General features: G+C 38.2%; 1 protein-coding gene and 1 long non-coding RNA gene across 10 annotated transcripts in view; one reads left to right on the top strand and one right to left on the bottom strand.

Moving 5' to 3' along the window:
* IQCH (IQ motif containing H) overlaps nt 1–25,650 on the top strand; it is a 200,814-nt gene that overhangs the window by 108,840 nt on the left and 66,324 nt on the right. For 5 of the 7 annotated variants that reach the window (XM_055319893.1, XM_055319892.1, XM_055319896.1 and 2 more), the window contains 3 exons: nt 2,508–2,591; nt 6,648–6,823; nt 17,943–18,134. In XM_055319893.1, coding sequence (XP_055175868.1) covers nt 2,508–2,591; nt 6,648–6,823; nt 17,943–18,134 — 452 coding nt within the window. Of the gene's footprint in view, nt 1–2,507; nt 2,592–6,647; nt 6,824–12,571; nt 12,845–17,942; nt 18,135–25,650 lie in introns of all 7 variants that reach the window. The other 2 variants (XM_055319891.1, XM_055319894.1) reach the window with 2 other exon arrangements.
* LOC129506299 (uncharacterized) overlaps nt 24,231–25,650 on the bottom strand; it is an 86,608-nt gene continuing 85,188 nt past the window's right edge. For all 3 annotated transcript variants that reach the window (XR_008663740.1, XR_008663738.1, XR_008663739.1), the window contains one exon: nt 24,231–25,296. This is a non-coding gene — a long non-coding RNA (uncharacterized LOC129506299). The remainder of the gene's footprint in view (nt 25,297–25,650) is intronic.

Here is a 25,650-nt window from a genome sequence, read left to right as displayed (position 1 = left end):
GGACATTTTTGGCGGGCCATTATTCTGCATGCTGCAACAATTGGAAATAAAAGTGAGAAAACAGGCAAAGACTTTTTGTCCCTTCTGGAGTTCTCTGCTCACCGTTGGAAAGTCTTGCCTTCTCTCTTTTTATAAGCAACCACATTTATGCAAGAGCTAAATATGTCCTATCCAAACTATATAGTAATTTGTAGGTTTATGTGTTCTTGGACAAGAGACAGGAACTTACCCTGATTTTCCTTATCTATAGCATGACAGTGTTGAAGTAGATGGTGTCTCAGAGCTCCCCGGGTGTTTCTATTTGAACTTTGAAGTACCTGTGTCTCTGCAGATTATATTTTTAAGTGTGATGGTTCATTGCCAACAAGCAGGTCTGCTGAGTTCCCCAAGGCTACAACATCCTTGCCAAAAGCTTAGTGGTTGAGTCACTATTGTATTTAATATATGCAGTGCTAGCATTGATGAGCATCTTTTCACCTGGGTGTCAAACATGTTTTTGTGGGTGTACAAAACATAATAAATATGACTTTAAAAAAACTGACTCCCAACTTTTGCTCCATTGACGGCAATGTTCATTGCATTGTATCTTGTCCATGTAGAATGGTCTGTTGCTTGTCACAGGATTTGTTGCTGTTATGAGCTTTGGAAGCACATATACCCCTATAGCATTAAAATACCTTATGTTTGTACTGCACTTTACAGTTTACAAAAATGTCTTCATATCTGTTACTTCATGTGATCCTCTATAACATTGTTCTGGGATTGCTAACATTCAGTTCTTTAAAATGGGTGTATTTGTAGGGTTAACCCAGTAGCCAGTTCTGCCATAATTCTGCATAGACATTTTATATGCATCCTTGATCAGTGGTAACAGGGGTACCAAGTAATTTGTTGGAAAACTGACCTCCAGCATTTGATTGAAACACAGACTTATTCACATGCGGCAACAAAGTGATCAGACATCTTTTATATTTTAAATTGGGCATCATCTTAATGAGACATCTCATATTGCCTTTTATCTTTACTTTTGAAAGGAAATCCATTCGTGGAATGCTCTCCGGCATTTTTCTTAATCATACTTTATTCTGTAGGCATTTTTTCCTGCCTTCTTATAGTTTGCATATAGAAGTTATTCACAAGACATCTTCCTAAACATTTATCTGAATATAGATAAAATTATACATATGCAGAATCCTAAGTTACAGTACTGCAATCACACATCAAGATGGCATTGTTTAAAGCTGTCTATATTAACTTTCATATGTGGAATGGTTCCCCAAAGTATTTCAGAAATTAATAATTTTTCAAAAATAACTCGAACAAGCTATTTGTCCTTCTGCCTCTGTAGTTCTTAAGTTCATCCGCATAAAGCAAAAGGGAGACTTTAAGAATTGTAAGCTCATTTAATTTCCAGACGATGTCTAGTGTTTAAACACTGACATCAAAGCAAAGAGCCAATTATCAGAGTGCATTTGATCTGAAGCCCTGTTGCCTGAATTGCTATAGTTTTCCTTATGCTGAAAAGGAAATCTGTGTCACATCTCAAAGATGTAATATTTAAAATCACTTTATCTATAGCAGTTTAACTTGAAACATGTGTTTGGGCTCACTAACCACAAGGAGGCATTGAAGCATCTCTTCAAAATGTGAAAAGCAATTTTACTTAAAAAAAAAAAGTTGCACCAACAGTTGCTGAATTTCATAAGCAATTACATCTGCTTGTGAGTATGTGTGCCTTTTAAGTTCATGTTTTGATCCACTTATTTTTTTAACCCCTGAAATACCAGCAAGAAGAGCTGCTGCTATTGTTTCTTTTGTAAAAGAGTTTTGGACAATAATAATCACGCGTGTTTTCCTTCTGCTCTGTTTCCAGTGGACATGAAGGCAAACTGCAGGACTTCTATTAGTACCTACAAAGTAACTGCGTTAACCTGTATTGCCCTCTAAAGGTTAAAAATTTCTTTTGACTACATGAACAGAAGAGTATTCCTTTAGTATTCAGTACTACTTAAATATATATTCCTGACAGCAAGGGGTTTCTCTGAAAACTCTGTGTCAGTTTAGAATGATTTTGGGGACACATCTTCAAAATGCCACATGAAAAGCATAAGTTGAAAGAGCCAACACAGTTCTTCAGTTTTGTTTTTTGTTTTTGTTTTTGTTTTTTTACCCTGAGCATAATTTTCTTCAATGTTGTTTTGAACATCATATTCAATGTCAGAAATCTCCCCTATGTTTTTATAGTCTTGATTCCCAGTGGTTTTGCTGGTATCGAAAAAGATGAACTCTTCTTTTGCAGAATATGCTGCTTAGCAAATCTTCCAGAATAATGCTTAAATCCCCCGAGAAGCAAGGAGCTCATTCTTAGGAGTTAGATTGTGTCTGCAAGATGCTTCAGAGAAAATTCTTTCCAAGAAATGTGGACTGTGACACCTGGAAATCTTAGTGTGTCATTTTGCCATACTGACCTTCTCTTTCTGTGTTTTGACACCTTGTTTGCTGTTTAGGATATTCTCTTCCTGTGCGAAAAAATATTGACGACTTCAACATACAGCAGAACATGCAGCTGGGGAGGCTGTGTGACATCTTAGGTACAGTAAATACTTTCACACAAATGACTCTTTAGAATGTTTGTCAGAGGATGTTGATAAAAAATGTTTAACTTTTGCTTATTGTTCCCCCCCCCCGCAAGGAAAAATTGTGGATTTCTAATCTATTGGCAGGGCAATTAAATGTTTTGTTTTTAAAGAACAGATTTATAGAGGAGTTGCCATGAATTTAAAAATGACATTTTTAAAAACTAATATATTTGGATGACTTTTTCTAAATTCTAAGAATTTCTCTCCTGTGGCCCCAAATACTCTTAATTTCCTGAATCTGGCAGTGACCGAAGCCAACATTTTATATCTGTGTTTATATCATCTATTATGTTTTCTGGGTAATAAGTGGAAAGCGGTATCAGAAATGAAAAGCATTGTTTTCATTATAAGACTAAGAGGGATGTGAAGATAGATTTTTTTAAAGAAGGTTTTATTTAAATATATATTATGTAGTTATTAGAAATCAGGAGTTGCCTCCTGGAGAGAGTTCTTAGAAAATAGACCTCTAGCACTAGATACATCCTTGCAAAGGTCAGGCTCTGAAACTGTCTTGGTCAGTTCTAAATCGGACACCAACCTGGGCCAGGAGAGAAGAACACAATAATGCACCAGCTCCAGTTGGTGCTTTCAAGGCTAAGGTTCAGGTTAGGCTTAATGCAAGGTCACAAAGGCTAAGCACTAACACCGGATCAGTTTAAAAGGTACTAGCCAAAAATTCAGGGTAAACAAAGAGTAGGTTTTTATTAGTTACCAAATAAGAACTTCTTTTGTTCTGCTAAAATATAATTGCTTTGGCCTTTATTTAAGCAAAGCAAGGAAAATTTTTAAATTATCAATGACCAACTCAGCTGGCTCCCCGGAATGACATACTTTACATGATTCATATATATTTCAGCATCATTATTATTTTATAAATGCCATTTGGTAACAGAAATACATCAGTACTAGAAATTTACAGTGTCCTAAAATAATAATAGTGTAATTGCTTTAATCTATTATGTAGGCACTATTATTGTTTTTCAGCATTACAAAAAAATTTTTGTTTTAATGACTTGAGATTGATTTGTTAGTGCTGAGCTATTTCAACTAAAAACCTGACTGGGTGGAAACCACTGAAGTGCAGCAGAGGGCAGACTTTGCTCTAATTTATTTGAATTAATTTTTTTCTTTAGCTTTTTATATACCCTTCTATATATAGCACAAACCATCGCCAAAGAATTTCCTTACAAAAGAGTCTCATTATTAGAAAACACTTGAAAGTATAAGGCTTCTATTTTAAATAATTCAGTCTATGTCTACCTGCAATGGAAAATTTTGCTAATATGAACGTTTCTGACAGACTATGAAGCAAATACCTTTTTTTTTGGTACACTGTCTTCATCATATAGCAATCCGAGCCTAAAGCCTCTTCAAGAAGAGTAATGGAAGTTTAGAAACAGTAGCTAGAAGGTAGAAAAAGTGCTTGCTTGTGAAATTTAAAAAAAAAAATGAAGAAACTAGGAAAATTAGTAATTTTATGTAAGAATAAATGATTATCTTTTTTTTATATTCCATTAATTCCTAGTAAAGTGAGTTGACTTTTTGCCTATTTGGGGGAAACAAAGAGAATCTGGTCAGGTGGGTAAGACCATCCTTTGGATATTGGCAGTGATGTCAGCGTGCCAGGTGGAGACCCCCCAATGGCCAGTTCCTGGGGGAGTTAAGCAAGAAAGTGACCATTATTGACTATTGACTAGTGATCAAAGCAATCTTTGTGTTCATATTAGTTTCTTTCCAAAATTACCTGTCAATTAATTTTGAACATTTGCAGATTCACAACTATTGGATATTCATGTAAGTGATTTGTATTCTTTTGCCAGAAATGCACAAGGAGGATGAGATTAGCAATTTGATTTGCTGTCATTTTTTGTAACCTAGAAAGTGCTTCCCAAGAAAAATTTTGTTTTCTCCAGCGTGGAATCTTTATTTTTTGTTTCTTATGTCTCTTTTTAATAGTAAAAAAAAAAAATCCTACCTTGGTTTTTAAAACCAAATAAAGAACATATCCAAAAGCCACACTGAAGTTAATTTAGATTGGTTTTGTACAGATATTTGCAATTGAACTGGCTTTTTTGCACTTTAACATTTCTCTAAAGAAAAGATAAATAACACTACCACTAAAAAAATAGACACAATGATTCTTTCAGAAGGAGGGCTGTGAAGTTCCATTAGTTTTGAAGACACCAATCTCCTCTTGAAAACACAGGTCTGGGATAAGTAATTTGGTCATTCAGCAACTGAATATTTCTGTCTCCTCAGTTAATTTATTTTGAGGTTTATGTGGCAATTTGGTTTCAAAATTAAATAGGGGCCACTTAGATATTTACATTTGTCAAATGCCTACTCTTGGTTCAGTACTGGGCCAGCTCAGAGGACACTGCTTCTCCGGTGGGAGGAGGATTTCTCCCACAAGCCATTGATCTCACTGATTGTATAAGATTTTCTACTTCCCAAATCTCTCCATCCTACCAAATCCCTTTGGTCAACCCACAGGTATTTATTGAGTGGCTCCTGCATACTCCATACTGTACCAGCTTTTGGAGGAATATAGGAAAGAGTATACACCTTGCCTTTAAAGAGTTTGGAGAGACAAGATTAATAGATTTGAAACAATAAGAAGAAATGACAGTATAATCTATCATGTTAAATCTTGGAGGCGCTGGAAAAAGGAGCACAAATGTGGAGGGAAGGGTGGAATCACTGTTGGCTCACCTAGTCAGGGCTGGCCATGTGGCAGACTTGTGTATCTGTACTGTTTATGGAGTACTTACTATGTGCCAGATACTGCACTAGGTGTTTACAGATATTCTTTCATTTAATACTCTTCAAAACTCTATGTCCCCAGTGATTTTCTTCTCCATTTTAAAGATGAAGAACTAATGCTTAGAAAGGTTAAATACTGTGCCCAGCATTCCGAGGCAGCTGAGCTGGAATTTAATCAGTCTGTGTTCTGTATACTCTTGTCAAACTGAACAAAGGAGTCTTAAAATCCCCTCTCAGCCCTACCTGACCAAGGAAACATTTTATAGCCCTCCCTCCCCTGAACATCCCTAACCACCTGTTCTGCGTGCTTCATTGTGTCCCCTAGTCTCCACCATGTTTGTTTAGTGGCTATTTGTGCATGTGAAATGGTCACTCCTTATGGGCAGCATCTCAGCTGCTTTGATTCCTTATTTCCCTCCATGTCTAGCCAAGTGCTTTGCCCCTACTGATAAGCCAGTTATTTTATGAATGAATGAATCACTCCATTGGCTGCTGATTTCCTGTCCCAACTCCTTAAAATATTAAAACCCTGCAGCCAGGCATGGGTAATCTCATCTCACTATCCCATTTGGGTGGGATATTTAATTAGGATTTTTCTATGTACATAATAAGAAGCACATCTTAAGAAGAAAATCAGTTAATTTAAGACAGCGTTTCCTTTAAACCAAAAATCACTAGATGTCCTATTTAAGTAATAAACTCCTCTTTGGGAATGAAGCAGAGAAAAGGTTGGTTTCCTGAAATAATCATTGCTATGGTCATAATCAGACCATTTATTTGGACAGGATGTTCCCTGAATTGGCCCTGCCAAGTCCAGGCAGAATAAGAAATTGCAACTTCATCAGCTTTCTAAAGTTAATAGCTCTGTTTTATAATTTACTGAAGTTAATGGGATAAATTTTTAAAGCAGTATGCAATTCCCATTGATGTTAATGGTAGTTCTGGGGCTAAATCCCTATGTATTATTTGAAAGCGCACTTCCATAGTACCTCACAGCCCTCCTTCTGAAGGAATCATTGTCTATTTTTTTGGTAGTGATGTTATTTATCTTTTCTTTAGAGAAATGCTAAAATGCAAAAAAGCCCGTTAAATTGCAAAGATCTTTACAAAACCAATCTAAATTAACTTCAGTGTGGCTTTTGGATATGCTCTTTATTTTAAACTGTGCAACATCAATCCGATGCCAGAGTTCAGAATGTCATTTACCTTTATACCAGTAATTAACATTGCGCCTGTTGTTTTTAGATGCCAATGTGAGTGTCATCTACATCTGCTCCCATCAGATGAACGACGAGTTACTGCTATATTATAATAAAATCCTGAGTCTACAGGCAGCTGTCAAATCGGGGAACCTTGAGGACAGAAGTGACCTGCAGGACAGGTTCAAAATTATCACCCCTGAAGCTATAAACATCTTCCCTGTGAGTTTGTCTTCTAATTACTACGGCTTCAGGGATGCAGTAAAATTAAATTGGAAATTTTATAACTTGCAACGCTCTGGTACACATCAGTGAAATATTATTGCAAGTTTAACAGCTTTACTGATTAGACTACTAGTTGGACTGTAGGAAATAAATATCCCAGTTTAACTTTCAGATTTAGTTGAGCTACTCCTGCCCAGTTTTGTATAGCTGAAGCCTAATTGCAGTGATTGGATGATACCATCAAGTAGGTGAATTTATAACATCTATAGTTCCTTTTCCTTAATTTTGTATGGAGAACACCAAGACAGAGAAAGGCTGGGCCCACCCTGCTCACCAATCTTGTTAGGGACAGAACCTTTTCCAGGGCCCATTTTCCAACTTCCACACTGCTATTCTTTGTTACTCCCTGAACTTCTTTCCTCAAGGGAATTTGGCCTGATTTACCATATCACAGGGTTCATACTGAATGAGGCTCAGATTTTTTTTTTAACTTGTACTGATTTTTAATGAATGGGATGAATTCTTTTTTTTTTTTTTTTTAGATTTTATTTATTCATGTGAGACACAAAGAGAGAGGCAGAGACATAGGCAAAGGGAGAAGCAGGCTCCCTATGGGGAGCCTGATGTAGGACTCAATCCCAAGATTCCAGCATCACTACCTGAGCCAAAGGCAGATGCTTTACCACTGAGCCACTGAATGGGATGAATTCTAAATAGAACTCTATCCCCACACAAGGGAAAATCACGGAGTCACAAGGGCAGTGTTATAGAATAAGGCACTGCAAGAGATGGCTTGAAATGAATTTCTCTGTTTTAACAAGAATGTAAACTTTCCATTTTAAACAACCAACATTTTAATACCTAATGGACTATACAATTTGAGGAGACTTTTTTTTTTTGTATAATTACGGGTCTAAATTTGCTGCTAAAGATAGCTCTCTCCACTCACAAGTGGGATGCACCAAAATCAACGCTCAATTTATTGGCAAAGAAACCAATAGCATACTTTACTATCTATGTGTTGTTACTACTGATTAACACGTCAGATGCACCATGATTTGATACACACACACCGCTCATCCACCCACCAAGAAAGGCCTGCCAGAGGTGAGGAGGTTTACTAAAACATCTCTGCTTTGCTAGAATACTCAGTGAATTGTCATCAGGATTTACTCTCTTCTACCAAGATGAAAATTTTATTTTTTCATAAACTGGATACCTCAATGTTCCTCCCAAAGCTCTCTGCCTAGCTCTGTCTCATGGGTACTGTTTGGCTATAGAAGAGGATGCAGGGGCCGGGTGAACAAGAGAAAAGACAGGGGACAAATGGTCACCACTTCCTTATGGTCTTAGGAACCCCCAGTATCCTCCATCAGTGCAAGGATTGCTTGGTGTTTCCTGGCTATCCCCTGGCCTCAGTGGCAAGGTCACTGTGGACATTAGAAAGTGGGGAAGAAAAAAACTGTCACTAGTGTGTAGTCAAATTCCTGATTTTATCCAGTCAGAAACCAAAGCTAATACCTGGTTGCTGCTGCTAAGGAGTTTTCGCACATCTGAAAAGTCCATATACATCAAAGAGGCATGGAATGGGAAAGGAGCACTAGTTTAGGAGAAGGAAAGTGAGTGCATGAGTAACATTTATCAAATGCTTAGCACACATGTTCTCATTTGGTCCTCAGAAAAATGCTAACAAGCCAGAAATTATCAATCTTCTTCTATGGCTGAGGAAAGCAAGTCTCACTTTCTAGTCCAAAGTTACTGGTGGGGTCAGAGTATGACCCCAAAATCTGTCCAACCCCAGAACACTCTCATGTATTGGAATGACTACTTTGCCCCTGGATGACCTTGTGGCTTGGGCAACTTCCTTTACCTTTCTGGTCCTCTGATCTTCATATATACAATCAGGTGATGGGTTAGGGCATTTCAAAGACCTTTTCAGCTCTACAACCCTGTTACCTGAGACATGTGCCCTGCAGTCCACTCTTCAGCTTCTCGGCAAGAGATAGGCAGTTGGCACTAACAGATGCACTGAGTCACATTCATAGTTTAGGTTTGCACCTTGGTGAGTAGAAACAAGTAGGGATTATTTTAAGTGTTTTATACTTCTCATAGTTTAAATTTAAATTATTTGAGTAATTAATCACTCATAGGCAATCAACTTTTTAAAATACAAAAATTAAACTCTCACTTTCAAATCAGTTCCTGCTCATGTTTAGTTATTGCTTTATTTCCTTTTAATGCGTTTGAGAGATTGTATCAGTGCTGATTTTCATTCAAATGGATGGCTTTAAGGAAATTTTTTTAAAGCGTGCCAAAAATCTGTTTGTACATCTCTCCAAATTACTATATGATGCCTGAATCTGTAATGGTGAAAAGTGCTCTTATAAAGTCATCATGTCTAGTTTTGAACATTTTAACGTTTACAAAGACATCCCAAACAACTACTTTTTTGTCTCAGGTCAAAAAAAAATTAGTGGTGATAAATGAAATGTAGCTATAATGTTATGGAACTAGGAACATTTTAGACTTTTGTCATCTGTGTTAATCTACTGCCTGGATCTGATGATCCCAAATTTCTCTAAATGGTCAGTAATGTGCGCTGTACCATCACTCACTCGTATTCAAATCTTCATTAAAAACATATCAAACACAAAACTGTGGTACCATCTTGCCTGAAGAATCAGGCAGGCCCATAGATGACCATAAACCAGAATCCGGTTGAGTACTTGCCAACAGAGATAAGCAAACCTGGAGGAGCCAGAAACCCAGCCTGGCTGGAAGTGGCTCAGAACTCTAACATTAGGTTCTATCACTGCATCTGGCACCCCCTCATCATACCTCATAAACTCGCCAGACCTTCACTACTCAGTCTATAGAATGGGAGAAGTTTGGTAGCTGTAGCATAAAACTATACTAATCCCCAGGTTTCAATCTTGCCTTTGCTCTTTACTAGCTGTGTGACTTTGGGCAAATCACTCAAGCCTCCATTTCCTCACCTCCAAAAGTTCATTGGTACAGTGTTATATGGGTCAAACAAGAGAATAATGTCAGAAGGCTTTGGCCTTGTGACCTTTTCATTGAGAACACAGCCACCTTGAATCACTCTTCTAGGTACTCTGTAAAGCCCACTGTGTTACATATGTTACAATTATGATTCAAATTCCCAGTTCACCCCAACATTTAATTTTTTTACATTTCCTCATTGGAATAATTTGCAGGGCAAGGAAAGGGGTGAGATAAACAAGGAGGAAAGATGGTGATCAACTAGATGGGAAACAAAACCTCAAGAGTTGGTACCAGCCATTGTCTAGGGAACACTGGGTTTCCTAGAATTGTACTCTCTGAAGTATATGTTGAAAATGGATTTAAATTATGGTAGAAAAGGCATATTGCATAGATCTAAGAGCTTAAAATAGAAGGGCCCTTTTGGAAGAAAGGCCTTGTAGCCTAAATCATATAAATGCTCTTCTCAGAGAGGCTCTGGTTTTTGTCATTTTTTTTTTGTAATTAGGGGAAGAATACATATAACATAAAATTTACCATTTTAATCATGTTAGGTGTGCAGTTCAGTGGCTTTAAGTACATTTTCACTGTTGTGCAACCATCACATTATCCATTTGCAGAACTTTTTCAACATCTCAAGCAGAATCTCTGTACCCATTAAACTAAACCCAGAAGAGCTCTGGTTTTAAAGGGAAAGTTACTTCAGAGCTTGAAAGACTCTAGAAACTTCTAGTCAATGCATCATTTGAATATGGGGGCTGAGGCTCAGAAAGGTCAAGTTTTCTAACTTACCTTGCAAGTTACAAATTCAGGCAAGACTGAAAGCCAGGGCTCTCCTCACTGTCTTTCTCCCATACTCATCAGTTATACCTTCTAACAGTTTGCAAACAAGTGCTGCTAACATTCCTGAAAATAGATGCTTAGCATTTTTCCACATTTTATGCCATGTTGAGTAGATAATTTTGACAAGAGTTGCTGAAGTAGGTGTGAATCTACAAAATCCTTAGGATGCTGGCATCTTGCATTATATAATCTGCATGGCATTTTGATTATTATAAAAAGAGAGCTTTTCTCTGTAATAATAATTACTACTATTTATTGAATATCAACTCAATGCCATGCATTATAATAAGTGTTATACACTCATGATCTTATTTTATCCTTAGAGCAACCCAGCAAATGGGTATTTTTATTTCCACTTAATAGATGGAGAAACTTGAGCACCTGGGTGGCTCAGTCAGTTGAGCATCTGACTCTTGGTTTTGGCTCAGGTTATGATCTAATGAGTCATGGGATCGAGCCCTGCATCCAGCTCCCGCTTAGCAGGGAGTCTGCTTGGGGATTCTCTCCCTCTGCTCCTCCCTCAATCTGCTCTCTCTCTCTCAAATAAATATCTTTTAAATAAACAGATGGAGAAACTTAGGCAGAGGGAGTATAAGTCACTTGCCCAAGTTCAGGTAGTTTATAAGTGATAGAGCTGGATTCTAAGCCAGAACTCCTAAGCCCCCAGCACTTTCTCTTATGCCATGATGCCCTCCTCTCTAGAGAAAGTAAGCTCAGCCTTGGGTTCTCAAATTCCATCCATGGCTAATGTCTTTCCCATGGTCATTCTCACCCATTAAAATCCTACCTATCCTTCAAAATTCACCTCAACCCCAGCCTCTTTCATAATAAAATACTAACGTTCATTAGGTGCTTATTATGTCCAAAGCACTATTATAAGTGCTTTACATGTATTATCTCATTGAATCCTCAAAGCATCCCCATGAGATGGCTACTATTATTATACTCATTTTACAGAGGGGGAAACTGAGGTCCAAGGAAAATGAGTAATTGGACTTCTCTGCTATCCCCACCAGCACATGGCCTCTGCCTCCTTCCTCTATGCCTCTGAGCCCTCTGTAACTCTTTATGGCCCTTCTCTGCCTTGATTTAGTTATCCATTGACTATACTCACTTGTGTCTTCACTCCTTGAATGTAGAGACAACCTTGTACTGGTTTTGGTATATGTTGACCACCTGGCTCTGCCCTCTGGCCCTCATAGACATGCCAGAAGTATTTAACTGAATAAGTGGTCAGATGTATTCCTGAGCAAGGTCTAAATAGTCAAAAATAAAAAGAGTTTTCCATTGGAAAATAAATTTAAGCCTTGTTGAAATTTTCAAATATTTTTCTATCCATGAATCTTCTCCAGAGTGTTGGCTAAAAACCAAAATAATCATTATAAAAGTACATTTTTTCTAAAATGGACTTGGTGGTGGAACTTTGGAAAGAGAGTATCAAGTGCCCTTTGCCTATGGAGTCACTTAAAGAGTTGCTGGATTAGGAGTCCTGTATAGTGAAGCACACTGTAAAGCTTTTTTTCTTCATTTTTTGTATTGATTTTCCAGACGCTTTAGTGTTAAACCATGCCAGAAGTGTTGCAGAGATGAATCACTATTATCCAAAGGCCACCAGCCTCTTTTCCTTCTGACAGAAGGATAATTCCACGTGGATCAAATAAATACAGATGTGTAGTAATTAGTTCTATTCCCAGTGAGCCTATTTCCAACACACTAAAGATGTGAGCGATTATAGAGCCTCACCCTAACAGCTTTTATCAATTTAAACTGCTAAACAACAGGATAGGTCATAACCCAGCCTGCTATTAATAATGCATTTATTGTGTGCAACATTATAAATTAGGCATATGGGCTAGAAAAAGAACACCTTTTAACAAGAATGATATGGTCTCCCCCCAGAAGCATCATATGTGCCTGGCCACTTACCTGATGTACAGTCCCAAGGCAATCAAAAGAATAAAAAATCTCATCCAAGGAAAAGAGACCTACATCGTCAGCGGGCTCCTCCACAGAGATGATTTGGCCGTGGCAGATATGTTAAACATACCCATCCTGGGTCCAGAGCCTGAAATAGCTCATCTTTATAGTAGCAAGTCAGGAAGCAAATGGGTCTTTGACAGTGCTGATGTGCCAGTCCCTCCTGGAGTATATGGCATCTATCGTCACCAACAGGTATGCGGGGTGGATGAATGAGGCTCTGTTCAAATATTTCACACCTTCTTGACCTTGTGGGAGCTTCAGGTCTTCTAGAGCCAGCCCTACCCAATGAAGAATATATGGAATGCCTAAGCTATTTGATGGGATCTGCTTTAGGCCTTCACGTTTCAAAGTGTCTTTCTAATGGCCTTGCAGAAATTGTTGGGATTCCTTAAGGTATTTACTTATTTGGGTTAAGCCATTGAAGGCCCTTTCGATATACTAATCTGCTGTCAGTATTTATCGCCTTAGCATGGATTAGTTGATCATCATATTTGCTAGCCGGTCATTTAGGAAGACCTTAAGAAATGTTAGAGTCAGTTTTGGTGAAAAGGAGCAAGTTTGGAAAACCTCAGTAAGTGAGCCTTTCTGCCGAGTCAGGTTGCAGAGGTCCTGCAGCAGAGGGCTGTAGACATCCTTGGCTCTGTAACACAACCCTTTGGCTCCTGAGGAAGGGGCCATAAAGGGAGTAGGAGAAAAATCCTGGAAAGAGGACAGGAAATGGGTCCAGGAATAAAACTATCTGCATCCATGTCTTTGCTTTGAACCAGGTCTCTGGCTATGCATTCCTCCAGCAGACCTTTAGGATCCTAACCATTTAGAGAACTATATTAGTCACTAGAAATGATCTTTGAGTCAGCTCTGGCAGATGTTCTCCCATGTAACCACTACCTTTTTTCACAAGAAAGAAAATAAAAAGACAAATGGCTATTAACATTTCCTAACCTCTGTTTCAGTAGACATCTCTTAACCATTACTCCTGGCCAATCACGACTACCCCAGGCACACAGTTCTCAGGAATCTAAAGAACTGTGCACAATGAAGCAGTTTGTGAGGGACCATACTTAGGGATCCTCCTTCTTCCCTCAGTCGCTTTATCATGATGTTCTGTACATCATAGCTGCTGAGTCCCCAAAATCAAGCCTTTCAAAATCATACTTCTCTAAAGAGTAGAGAAGGTATTGTTAATTTATTTAATTGCCCTAAAATGTTTCAGTCTTGCTAGACTGTTCTTGGGCAATACATGGACTCAGGAAGGAAGTTGCAGAGTCTGGAAAAAGCACAGGCAATTTTAATAAGAGAGAGAGGCTATTCCTGAACTGGTGTGCCCCACTGTTCACTATCATTAGTCTCCACTGGAATTTGAAGGTAACAAAATGCATCATTTGACTCTGCTTCCCAGTAGAATGAATACTCAGCTGAGACTTGAGATAAGTGAAATGCACTTTAAAACTATAACTTTACATGTGTAAATTACAGAAAATAGTCTTCAAAACTTTAAAGTGTATATGCAAAATTTATGTTAAGTCTTGCTTTCATCTTGACTGATGAGAACTCGGGCCATCTTTGCTAGGAAATATTTTAGAACTGTATGTGTTCATTGTGGAATGCAGTAAAACTTCCTTCTCATGCTGGTACTCAGGAACAGGATTAAAAACCTCCTCCTAGGGTGGGGGGGGATGGGGTAACTGGGTGACAGGCACTAAGGAGGGTACTTGATGAGATGAGCACTGGGTACTATGCTACCTGTTGGGAAATTGAATTTAAATAAAATATTAAAAAACAATAGAATATTGTAATTTTATATTTTTAATATAAAATATTAAAACAAGCTCCCCTCCAAAATAAATAAATAAACAAAAACTTCCTCCTAAAAACCTCCTAGACACGGAAAAAAAAAAAAACCTCCTAAACAACTTGGATTTGAAGGATGTCATTTAACCTATGGCATGTGCAAATCACATCACAATAAACCAAGTTATCACTGACTTCCACTCCACTTGTTTGAAAACATATGTCTGAGGTCATCAAGAATTAAAGTACTCCACTGAGAATTCTCAAGATAGTGACTGCCCTATCTAATCTATCTGAGTGTGTCAGCATTTTGAATTTGCAGATGGTGATGAATCAATAACACTGACTTTTTACCGATGTGCACCATAAACTTAAAGCCAGTGAAAGAAAGCTGTGATTATTTTAATTTAGGTGAATAAATATTCCCAACTATCAGCTAGATTTTAGCAGCTGGCGTTTTTCTACTTTGCTCCACACCAGTATAAAATGAAAGGCAATTAAAGAATATATTACCTCTTTTGAACAGATAGACTCAAATAGAAAATTGATAAATGTTTGGAAATAGCATAAAGTCATTTGGTTTATGATTAAGTAATTTATTTGTTTATTTTTTAAATCTAGTATGAGCCCAGTGAGCATTTCCTGTTTTGATCCATAAAGTAACCATGCAAGCTCTCTTTCTGACATGTGCTCCGTATAAAATATTGACAGCTTCGGTTAAATAATCAAAACTGGCGATGCTATTTTAAAAGCACTGTTCAATTTTCACTTAAAGATAGCACATAATTCTTTCCAGTGGTGCAGTCTTTACAATACTATTGATCCTCTTCATTACTGTAGGGGATCCATCAACAGACACTCATTTATAGGATTCTCAGAAGCAACAAATAATAGGATTTGGAAGAAACAGATAATAATTCTGTTAGTAGTTGAAACCTCCAAATATACAATATATCTGAACATACAATGAAAAAGGCTATGAAGGCTAGAACACTATAAAGGCTGGAACACCTTTCCTTAGACTAGCAAAAGAATTTCATCAGATATGGGGATCCCTAGGTGGCGCAGCGGTTTGGGTGCTTGCCTTTGGCCCAGGGCGCGATCCTGGAGACCCGGGATCGAATCCCACATCGGGCTTCCAGTGCATGGAGCCTGCTTCTCCCTCTGCCTATCTCTCTCTCTCTCTCTCTCTCTCTCTCTCTCTCTCTCTCTCTCTCTCACTGTGTGACTATCATAAATAAAAAATTTAAAAAAAAATAAAAAAAAGAATTTCATCAGATATGAACCGCCAGAGACCATTTCTACTTCTGCAAAGTACAATAGTGATACAGCAAAGTATGATTAAATATAGAATCTATCTTCTCAACACATTAGAGGAAGAAGGGATGCAACTTTGGAAGGCACATTACAAAACCTTCCTAGGCTATGCTCATAGCCATATGGTATGCAGACAAGAGTACTTGTCATTTAAACACCAAATTATCTACAGACACTACTTGATAATTAGGGAGCTAAGATAATTCCATTTCCACCCTAATTGAATACCCCATGGTTGCATGGGGCTTCTGGGGATCCCAAGTATGCCCATTTTGATATCACTTCCATACTGCTGTGTGGTGTAACATCCCCAGGAAGATTTGCTGAAAAGACACAATATAGGAGAACAGATTGTGTCTTTAATCAAAACAATTTTAATCTTCTAGCTTCAGACTTCAGCATAACTATAATCTTGAGTGCTTTCACACTCTTTGGTTAAAAAATCAAAAATCCATTTGGTGAGCAAACACTCATCAAAAGAGAAGAGAATAAGAGTGTCATAGAGACCTACCTCCCTAAATACAGAAGACCATAGTCAAGAGAGCTCAGGAGAGAGAATGCTTAATACTGTTTTGTTTCTTTCTGGGTAATACTGACCAGAACATCTGACAGGAAGAACAGACAAAAAAAATCATTTTGTGATTTAATGGGTTTTCTCCAAGGTTCTACTAGTAGAATATTACTTATAATCAAGTAATCTGGGCTATAGACTTTTGTCTGATTCAAATTTATCCCAAGTGGCTTATTGACTACAAGGAAAATTGCTTCTCTTGTTCCTCTTTTGACTTCTTTCTCTACCTCACTCTCCTCTTCCACCTCTCTGCAGGCTGAGGTAGGCCACATGGAGGAGAGGGAACAAGCTGGGGTCAGTGTGTCCCTGGGTGGAGTCTCTGCTCTTCCACTTAACACTGTGTGATCGTGGGCAAACTATTTAAATTAGTTGAGTCTTGAGGGGCCTGGGTGGCTCAGCCAGTTAAGCATCACCCTCCATCTGGCTCAGGTCAGGATCTGGGGATCCTGGGATTAAGCCCCTTGCTTGGGCTCCTGGCTCAGTGGGGAGTCTGCATTTCCCTCTCCTTCTACCTCTCCATCTCCCACACCAACCGCACCCCTCCCCCCAGGCTTGTGCTCTCTCTCTCTCAAATAAATAAATAAATAAAATCTTTTAAAAATAATAAAAGTAAATCAACTGAGTCTCAGTTATTCATATATAAAATGGAACTAATAATGACATCTGCTTCATTTTTGAGTATTACAAGAGAAAAGTCATGTAAAGAGCCTAGCCAAAGCCCTGGCTCCTATCAAGAGTTCAGTAATGTTAGATGTTGCTATCATTATGATAAAACTTCAACTTCTATCCATTCCATTTCCATGGGATTGAGCCCCATTCTTGAGGGAATACTGTTTCAAATAAAACATAATTATTTTCATGAATGTTTTATCTCCTTTATGGGTCTTGTTCCCATAATACGTATGACATACTTGGCCAATTGACCAGTCAAACAAATGCATTTCATGTACGTTAATGAGGAAACAATTAAACCTTTATAGGTTATGACATTTAGAAACTCAGCAAAGAAACTCCAAATAGTTAAAGTTTTCAAGACTATAACTCTTTATGGTCTTGAAACTATAAAAAAAATAATTTGATGAATCAATAAGTAAACACATAATGCTGTAAAAAAAGAAACAAAACAAAACCAAGATTCAGTTACAGATATTGAGAGATTCTTTTGTCTTCAAAAACTAGCAAAATGAGGGGATCCCTGGGTGGCGCAGCGGTTTGGCGCCTGCCTTTGGCCCAGGGCACGATCCTGGAGACCCGGGATCAAGTCCCACGCCGGGCTCCCGGTGCATGGAGCCTGCTTCTCCCTCTGCCTGTGTCTCTGCCTCTCTTTCTCTCTGTGTGTGACTATCATAAATAAAAATTAAAAAAAAAAACTAGCAAAATGATAATTTCAGAATTTCTCATAAATAAGACTATACTTTTAAACATACCTTTAGTCCCAGTGGTTAGTAGTTTCTTCACATCCTATATATGTCACTTAAAACTTAATCTGTCTTAATAATTAGAATATAACCAAATGAACAGACCATGTAAATACACCTGAGAAGTACAACTAAGTTCATGGAATCTAGGAAATGAGCCATATCAAATGTTGCTGTGTCTTGGGTTCCACAGATGCTAGAGCAGCTGGGTCAGCTGGTCATAGATCACCTGGAAATCCAGCGCTGGCTCTTTAAAATGGACTATGAGTTTAGAGGAAACGGGACTGCATTTTGTGACATTCCTTCCCACCTGGAGTGCTATGACTGGTTCCTAAAGGAGAGGAGCAGATACGGCTATGAGGACTGGAGGAAGAAATGGGCACAGGTGAGTTCGATGGTGACAGAAACCCACAGTGTTTGTGAGCAGTTAAGGGATGATGCAAAAGGCTCATCTGGGAGGTCAAAAGCACTTTCTTCTAGACTCAGCTGAGTCACTTGTCAGCCGTGAGACCTTAGATCATTTTCACTTTCTTGGGCCTTCGTCCTCATATACAAAGTGAATGGGCTTAATCAAGTTACTTTAACATTACTTCTAATATATTTTTAATTTTTTTTAAAATTTGAGTTAACACACAATATTCCATTAGTTGCAGACATATAAACAGTGACTCGACAACTCTATACATTATGCTGTGCTCACCGCAAATGTCACTACTTTCTGTCACCATACAGCACTATGACAATCCCATTCATTACATTCTCTATGCGGTGCTTTCATCCCTGTGACTTATTCATTCCATAACTGGAAGCCTGTATGATTAGGTTATTTTAAACGTCCCTTCTTTGGGCCCTAAAAGCCTTCAGTCACATCTTCAAATTGATTATGATAATTAGGAAGTAATTTTTTTTACTATGTTCAAATAACATTAAAAATCTTATCTTTTGATTTAAGTGGGTCTTGATCATATGCTTCTAACAAGTGTTGTTATTAAGCTGGCTGTATTTTATTATGAGAGACAAATTCTAGTAGTGAATGGCTGTCACCTGGAAGCTAATGTATAAAAGCATTCTGTCAGCAGTCATATGTTTTTGAAGACAGTTCAAAGAAATTTATGTAATGCTGGTCCCTATGAGATGTTGAGAAAATAATACATCTCAGCCAAAAAAACCTCCCAGCAGAAACTAAATAATAGGAAAGAAACCTTAGCATATGAGTGGATGTGTGTGTTTTTCCACATATACTGGTAGAAGGATGAATTGTACAACCTCTTAGTCTGTTCCAAACTTACTTAATAATTAAAGTAATTTTAATGGTTTTAATATATCAATTAAACCCACCATTTTTTAAAATTTTTATTTATGATAGTCAGAGAGAGAGAGAGAGAGAGAGAGGCAGAGACACAGGGAGAGGGAGAAGCAGGGAGAAGCAGGCTCCATGCACCGGGAGCCCGACGTGGGATTCGATCCTGGGTCTCCAGGATCGCGCCCTGGGCCAAAGGCAGGCGCTAAACCGCTACGCCACCCAGGGATCCCGATTAAACCCACCATTCTTAAAGCTGCCTCACTTTCCATCCAGAGGCCTAGATCTCCCTGGCTTCTCTTAATGTCAAATCTCTGTTTTGGCTGACATACCAATGAAAGCATAACTGACGAGGAAAATTTGGGTGCAAATTCCCTTAACTAATTCCTTCCCTGCTGACATACATAGCAGTGGGCTGGGCAGTGAGTTGCATCTGCTTTGAGCATCCCACTACAACAATATATGAATCAAAACACAAGTGATGGAAAAGGAGGGGCACACAGAGAGAACCACATTATTCTTGTGGAAGTGAAATGACGAATAAATCTAGAGAACAGTCAGAAGAGAGAGTTCCCTTTGACAAATGTTACTGTTCTCCCCATGATCTATTCCGGGCTTTTCTTCCCCCTCCATCAGTGAATGGACTAAATGCACTACCTGTCATGGCCAGCTTTTTACATATTATTTAAAGGTTACCAAAGTGAATTACTCTTCTAGAGAAAAAAAAATAAAACAAGGAAAATGTATTTAATTTTGAGGGCCATAGAGATTTCTCTTGTGTTCTGTTTGAATTGGATTTTATTTCATATTGTATAGAATTTTCTTTTCAAAGCCAAATTACTGAAATTAAAACATGAAAATAAGACTTTATTTTTTATAAAAGACTTTTTTATTTAAAAAATGTTAGTGTGCAAGGTTATTTTTCTCAATATTTCAAGCTAATAATTTTTAAAGAATTCCCTACGATAGATGCTAGACTATGATAAATTTAAAATGTTTGACTTTAAGTTTTAAAAATAGAATAATGACACGTGGCTAAATTGCACTTAAAACCTGACTACATGTTATTTAATTTCAATTACTTTAAACTACACCATTTAAAATTGTCACCAAATACATTTGGTGTTAATGTTAATATTATTAAATGTGAAACTCTTGAATAATTAATTATCTACATCATTTTTTATTTTAACAAGGAAAAAATAATTATTCAGAAGTCTTTTTAGTACTGTGAGGGACTGTGCTTAGCCATGATGTAGTTAGAAGCCAAAAATAAAAACTAAAGCGGTTCCAAAGAGCTTTTTTTTTTTTTTTTGTAGGAGACTATTGACATTCTTTTGCCTTCAAAGTGAAATTGTATTCAGAGTAGAAGTGAACTGCAATCTCCATTGAGTGCAGCTATTGAGAATTTAGGATTAGAATTATCCTTTGTTCCAGAAGACCATAGTAATGCTGCACATTTAGACATCAAAGCATTACTTTATGAGCACAGGCATGTTTTAATGTCCTATTACAGTTTGTAGACCAGTTTCTTTTGATAATGAAGATGTTGTGTCATCAAGCCTAGCCTGGCACATACAAAACATATGCTGGCAGGTTATTAAAAATTTCAGCTTCTTGATGAAAGACTATCCTGCAGGCTAAGAGTCCAGAGAAAGACTCCATTCTGGGAGAATTATTAGAAATGAGAATATGACTGTAAGCACTAAATTATGTTAATACTTACAAATAGCATCATTTGCATAGCAGTTTATGACACGATACCATGATTTTTCTCATTGGTATGTTGTAGGCAACAGATTAAAAACAGTGCTGTTTATGGGAGTTTGAACTGTTTTGAGATTCTCTTGCATCTTTTGCAGATATTGGTTTTAGAGGTAGGCATGATTCAGTGTAGACTCAAGGATCTAATACAAAGATCATCTTTTTTTTCTACTTATCTAATTTAGGATCAGAGTTATTTGACTGGTTGCAAGTGAGACTCAAAACAAAGTTGCAGAATCAACAAATGCTGGAAAAGCTATCATCACATTAAAAAAACAAAAACCCTATAGACATGTAGGTGATTTTAGGAAAAGCATAATATTACATGATGGCCACAGTGGCAGCAAAGGATGTTTTTGTTTTCATGGTGGTTTGGTACCAACTTTTCTTACTTCATCCTATCAGCTAACAAAACCTACTTTCCGCAATAGGTGCCAGTAAACTTGCTCACTTAAGCACTCAATGCTTGTTACGGTTTAATGAAACCACACACTTGCACACACTCCAAACACCCCACTCCCCAGTTGGGGGTGTTTCTTTTCATTTAGTGGGAATGAAGGCTTAAACAAAGGAAGGCACGCTTGTAGGGGAAAAGCCTTCCTAGCAGCTGTCACCCAAGACAGTCTAGGGAGACCCAGGTAGACATTTGCTGTGGTATCAGTCCTTCTTGTGATTCTTTTTTTCTTCCTTTCCTTTTTTTGAAGGGTAAATATTCCCTCCCTCATTCCTGGGAGACTGGCTTGGTGGCAGAGATGCTGCTGGTGATGCTGCTTTGCAAGAAAAGCTCTTTCTAGAACAGTTTCTCCATGTAGAAAGCTAAGCCATTTTTTTTTTTTCTTTGTGCAGCCCTTTGTTGAGCCTCTGTTTCCCTGGATGGACAGTTCAGGATGCCAAGGGCTTTTACCACTTACAAGAGAAAAGAGGAATTGAACTGGCTCTTGAATGCTACTATATAATATTGCTATTTTAGTCCATCCAAGAGCAGTTTTATGTTTACTTGTACTTTTGTGCACTTTGTTAGACATCAGAAATTAATTTGGGGATCACCAAGGAAAACAATCTGTATTAAAAATATTAAAAATATGGGGGCACCTGGCTGACTCAGTAGGTAGAGCATACAACTCTTAATCTCAGGTTCATGAGTTCAAGCCCTACATTGGGGCCTACTTAAAATAAAAATAAAAATAAATTAATTCAAGGCATCCACGCCTCGGAAAAATAGAATAAACCACAGTAGTTGTTTTGCTTACTTGCAGAATGAAATCAACAAACAAAATTACAGAGAACCATCACCTACCTAGTTAGTGCCTTAGAACTCCATGTCTCTATTGCAAAGACCTTCATCTTTTGAGATGTCCTTGCCTCTGGGTCACAGGAGCCACTGTAGGATGTCTGAGACTTGGTGCTTATTGTGGAATTTAGCAGGTATATTAGGTGATCCCAAAGAAACATTATCCTACAACCACATAATTTTTTAGAAAAGCAAGATTAAAGAAATATTTAACCAAATAAGTACATAATCACTTTTCCCAAACATAGATGTTTCACTTCTGTGTCTTAATAATAATTAGCATTGTAGAATAGCTGGGGGGTGCCAGGCCTTTCAGCACTTTGTGAACTGTTTCATTCAATCTCATAAAAACCCTGACGTAGGGATCCCTGGGTGGCGCAGCTGTTTGGCGCCTGCCTTTGGCCCAGGGCACAATCCTGGAGACCCGGGATCGAATCCCACGTCGGGCTCCCGGTGCATGGAGCCTGCTTCTCCCTCTGCCTGTGTCTCTGCCTCTCTCTCTCTCTCTGTGATGACTATCATAAATAAATAAATAAATAAATAAATAAATAAATAAATAAATAAATAAATAAAAATAAAAACCCTGACGTACTTACTCATTTACCTCCACACCACTTTGATAAGTTTTGTTATTCTGTTTACAGGTGGAGAAACTGATGCTTTAGGTAGTTAAGTGACTTGCCCAACTTCATGTAGTTAATAAATGACGGTGTCTAGCTCGGAACCCACATCTAATCCCCTGGCCCAATGTTCTTGCCACGTTGAGCTGAGACTACTTAGAAAAGACCCCTTGTTTGAAAATCCAGAGCAGTGTTCTCCCCCACGTCCCTGCCATTGTGACCGGCTGCCTGAGGGACAGGTCTTCTGCTTTCTACAGAGATGTGGAAAAACACATTCCCCAACACAGTAGAACTTTGTGCTAAAATTTCCCTCAAAGGCAATGAGCTGAGAGGTAGGAGGGCAGTCGGTACACATACCTAAGAGCTGTAGAAGGGCCAGAGCCCTGCTGGGGAGTCCCTAAGGATTCAGTTTTTTGTAACCCAACTGCCTCTCATACCCGTATATGTTCTTGGGTGATGAGATTGAGTTTTAGATACCACCCTTTGATGGTTCATGGAAGTGACAAACTTTCATTGCCTTTCTCAACTCAATACAGGAGCGTGATCATTTTTGTAAGCCTGTAAACAAATTCTCACAAAGCTCAGAGTAGCCAAACTTCAAGATTAAATGTGGCAATAAAAATATGGTGGGCATTTTGAACCTTGTTTTTTGGATAAGCAGCCACATACTTTGGTGTTTGTTTGTTTGTTTCTGTCTCCTAGTTCTGTTTGGCATGGTAAACTCCCTCTTAAGCTGAATAAGTGTTGGAATAGGCTAGTCTCAATAATTGAACATTCAGGATAACCAGGAGGTGGTCTGGCTCCTCAGGGTTCTGTAGCCCAGACACATCAAGGTCACCAGAGGGGAGCCATGGGAAATCACTTTTGCTCTCCAAGTCTCTACCTCTTCATCTGTAAAGAGGGATAATATTAGTACCTGCCTCATGGGGGTGGGTGGTGAAAATTAAATAAGATACCCTTATAAATGGGCTAGCAATATACATAGCACACAATAAGCCTTCAAGAAATGCTCCCTGTTATTATTAATATTACCATAAAACTGTATTACAGTTAAATTGCAGGTAACATTGCACAAGTATATACAATTTAATCTTCCTTGGGTGATTTAGAAGGTCTTTTAGCATCTTGTAGGCCTCTAGAATTTTGTTCTATGTGTCAATTATCATTCTATAGGATTGTGGCTGTTGAAGATATGCACTATTGATCCGATTGTGGCCACCCAGTGATTGACCAGATAACGTCTTTAAAAGAATAAACCTTTAAAAAAAATAAACCAGTGTGGTTTCTTATCATTTGAAAATTATCCCAGTTATTTTAATTTTCTACATGTCGAATAAAGAGGCATTGACCTGATAAAGTAGAGCTTACTCTGACCACAAGCTCGAGACCCAGTTGCTTCATTTTCTGGTTCCAGTTGGTGTCTTTTCTAATTAGCGTAGCAGCACGTCACCACAATCACTGGAAAGCTTTAATCATTTACATATTTTTCCTTATCTCTGAGAATGACTTAGAATGTTTTCTTCCAGTTCAATGGTTATTTTCATGAAGCTGCCAGGGAAAGGTTTGAGGTACTTTACTGGGCTGGAGAAAGAGGACAGGAGAAGGGAAATTGCCTCCCCAAGTACATGAAAGCCGGGTCCCCCTTCCGAGGACCTATAATAACCAGCTACACAAGCTGTTGGTTTGTGTGTCCTATTGATTTAATATGCTTCTAATCAGTACATAAAGCTATGGGCCTGCAGTGTTAATTTTTCATATGCTTACAAAGTACCCTTTGATTTTCTGTCACACGTTAATTACAGCGTTTTGCCATTAAATAGGAAGCTTTGTGTAAACTAATTACTAGGTAATCATTGTCTACTGCAAGCGTGCTGTTTGTACCTTTTATTTTATTCTAAAAATGCACAGATCTCACAGTCTGGAAACACTCTACCTTCCAGCCATTAGCTCTCACTAATTCATAGCATTATTGTGGTGAGAGTGTAGGAGTTGTAATTGTTGTGGTATCAGAGCTGTTAATTACCGGAGTAAACAGTTGAAATGGTGCCAAGGTCTATTGTACAAGGCAGAGAAAAGGAGGTTTAAATGCTACTCCCACCATCTGGGGACTAGGGGAGAGGCAAATGCTTGAGAACAGCAGTGAGGCGCTATGGCCGCCTCAGCTCCAGGGTTGGCGGCCATATGGATCCGGAATATTCTGAATCAATTGAATTTAACTGCCAGTTTTTCGCAATAACAGCGTGGAAGGAAGGAATAAAGCAAAAGATGAGAGAAACGAGAATTGGTTCGTGTTTTCACATCCAGGAAGTCCCCCTTGGAGTTCTTTTGGAAATATCTGCTTTGCTGAAAACCACAGAGCAGACACGGGTATTTGGAACAGATTCAGAACGAGTTTTTACTCTCTGCCTCCGACTGTGCCATTTGCTTCTGGACGTCTGTCCTCCATGCCCCTGGGTGAGACAGGGATGCCCTTGAGAAGATTCAGACTTTCCTATCGTGGCACCAGATCCGACCAAAATCTTCACTTTTGGAATTCACTGACTTATTACTCTGGTATTTTCACCAGCGTGGTCTGTAGAAAGAACACAGTAATAAGTACATAAAGCTATCATATCTGCCCAAGTATATACATTCATACATGTGGAAATACCGAAGAAGGTACGGCTCTTCATTCTGATCAAGAAGAGTAAATGCTTGCCCATTCATTTTGTATAAAAGTAAAATAAAAATCCTCCTTCTAATGTCTCATTTCATTCCACAAATTCACCCCTCTCCTCTACCACTTGAATAAAAAAATCAAAGTCCAAAGGGCACATGTGTTTTCTTTTGTGTTCGATTTCCAGCTAAAGAGCTTTTTTTTTTTTTTTTTTTTTTTTTTTTTTTTTTTTTTTTAGCACATGCAGTTTCTCAACCCGTGATATTTCTC

This window comes from Nyctereutes procyonoides, unplaced genomic scaffold (genome assembly GCF_905146905.1).
Source record: "Nyctereutes procyonoides isolate TBG_1078 unplaced genomic scaffold, NYPRO_anot_genome, whole genome shotgun sequence".
Classification (NCBI taxonomy): domain Eukaryota; kingdom Metazoa; phylum Chordata; class Mammalia; order Carnivora; family Canidae; genus Nyctereutes; species Nyctereutes procyonoides.
Note: the sequence above shows the minus strand (reverse complement) of the source record. Positions and strands in the feature narration are given on the sequence as shown.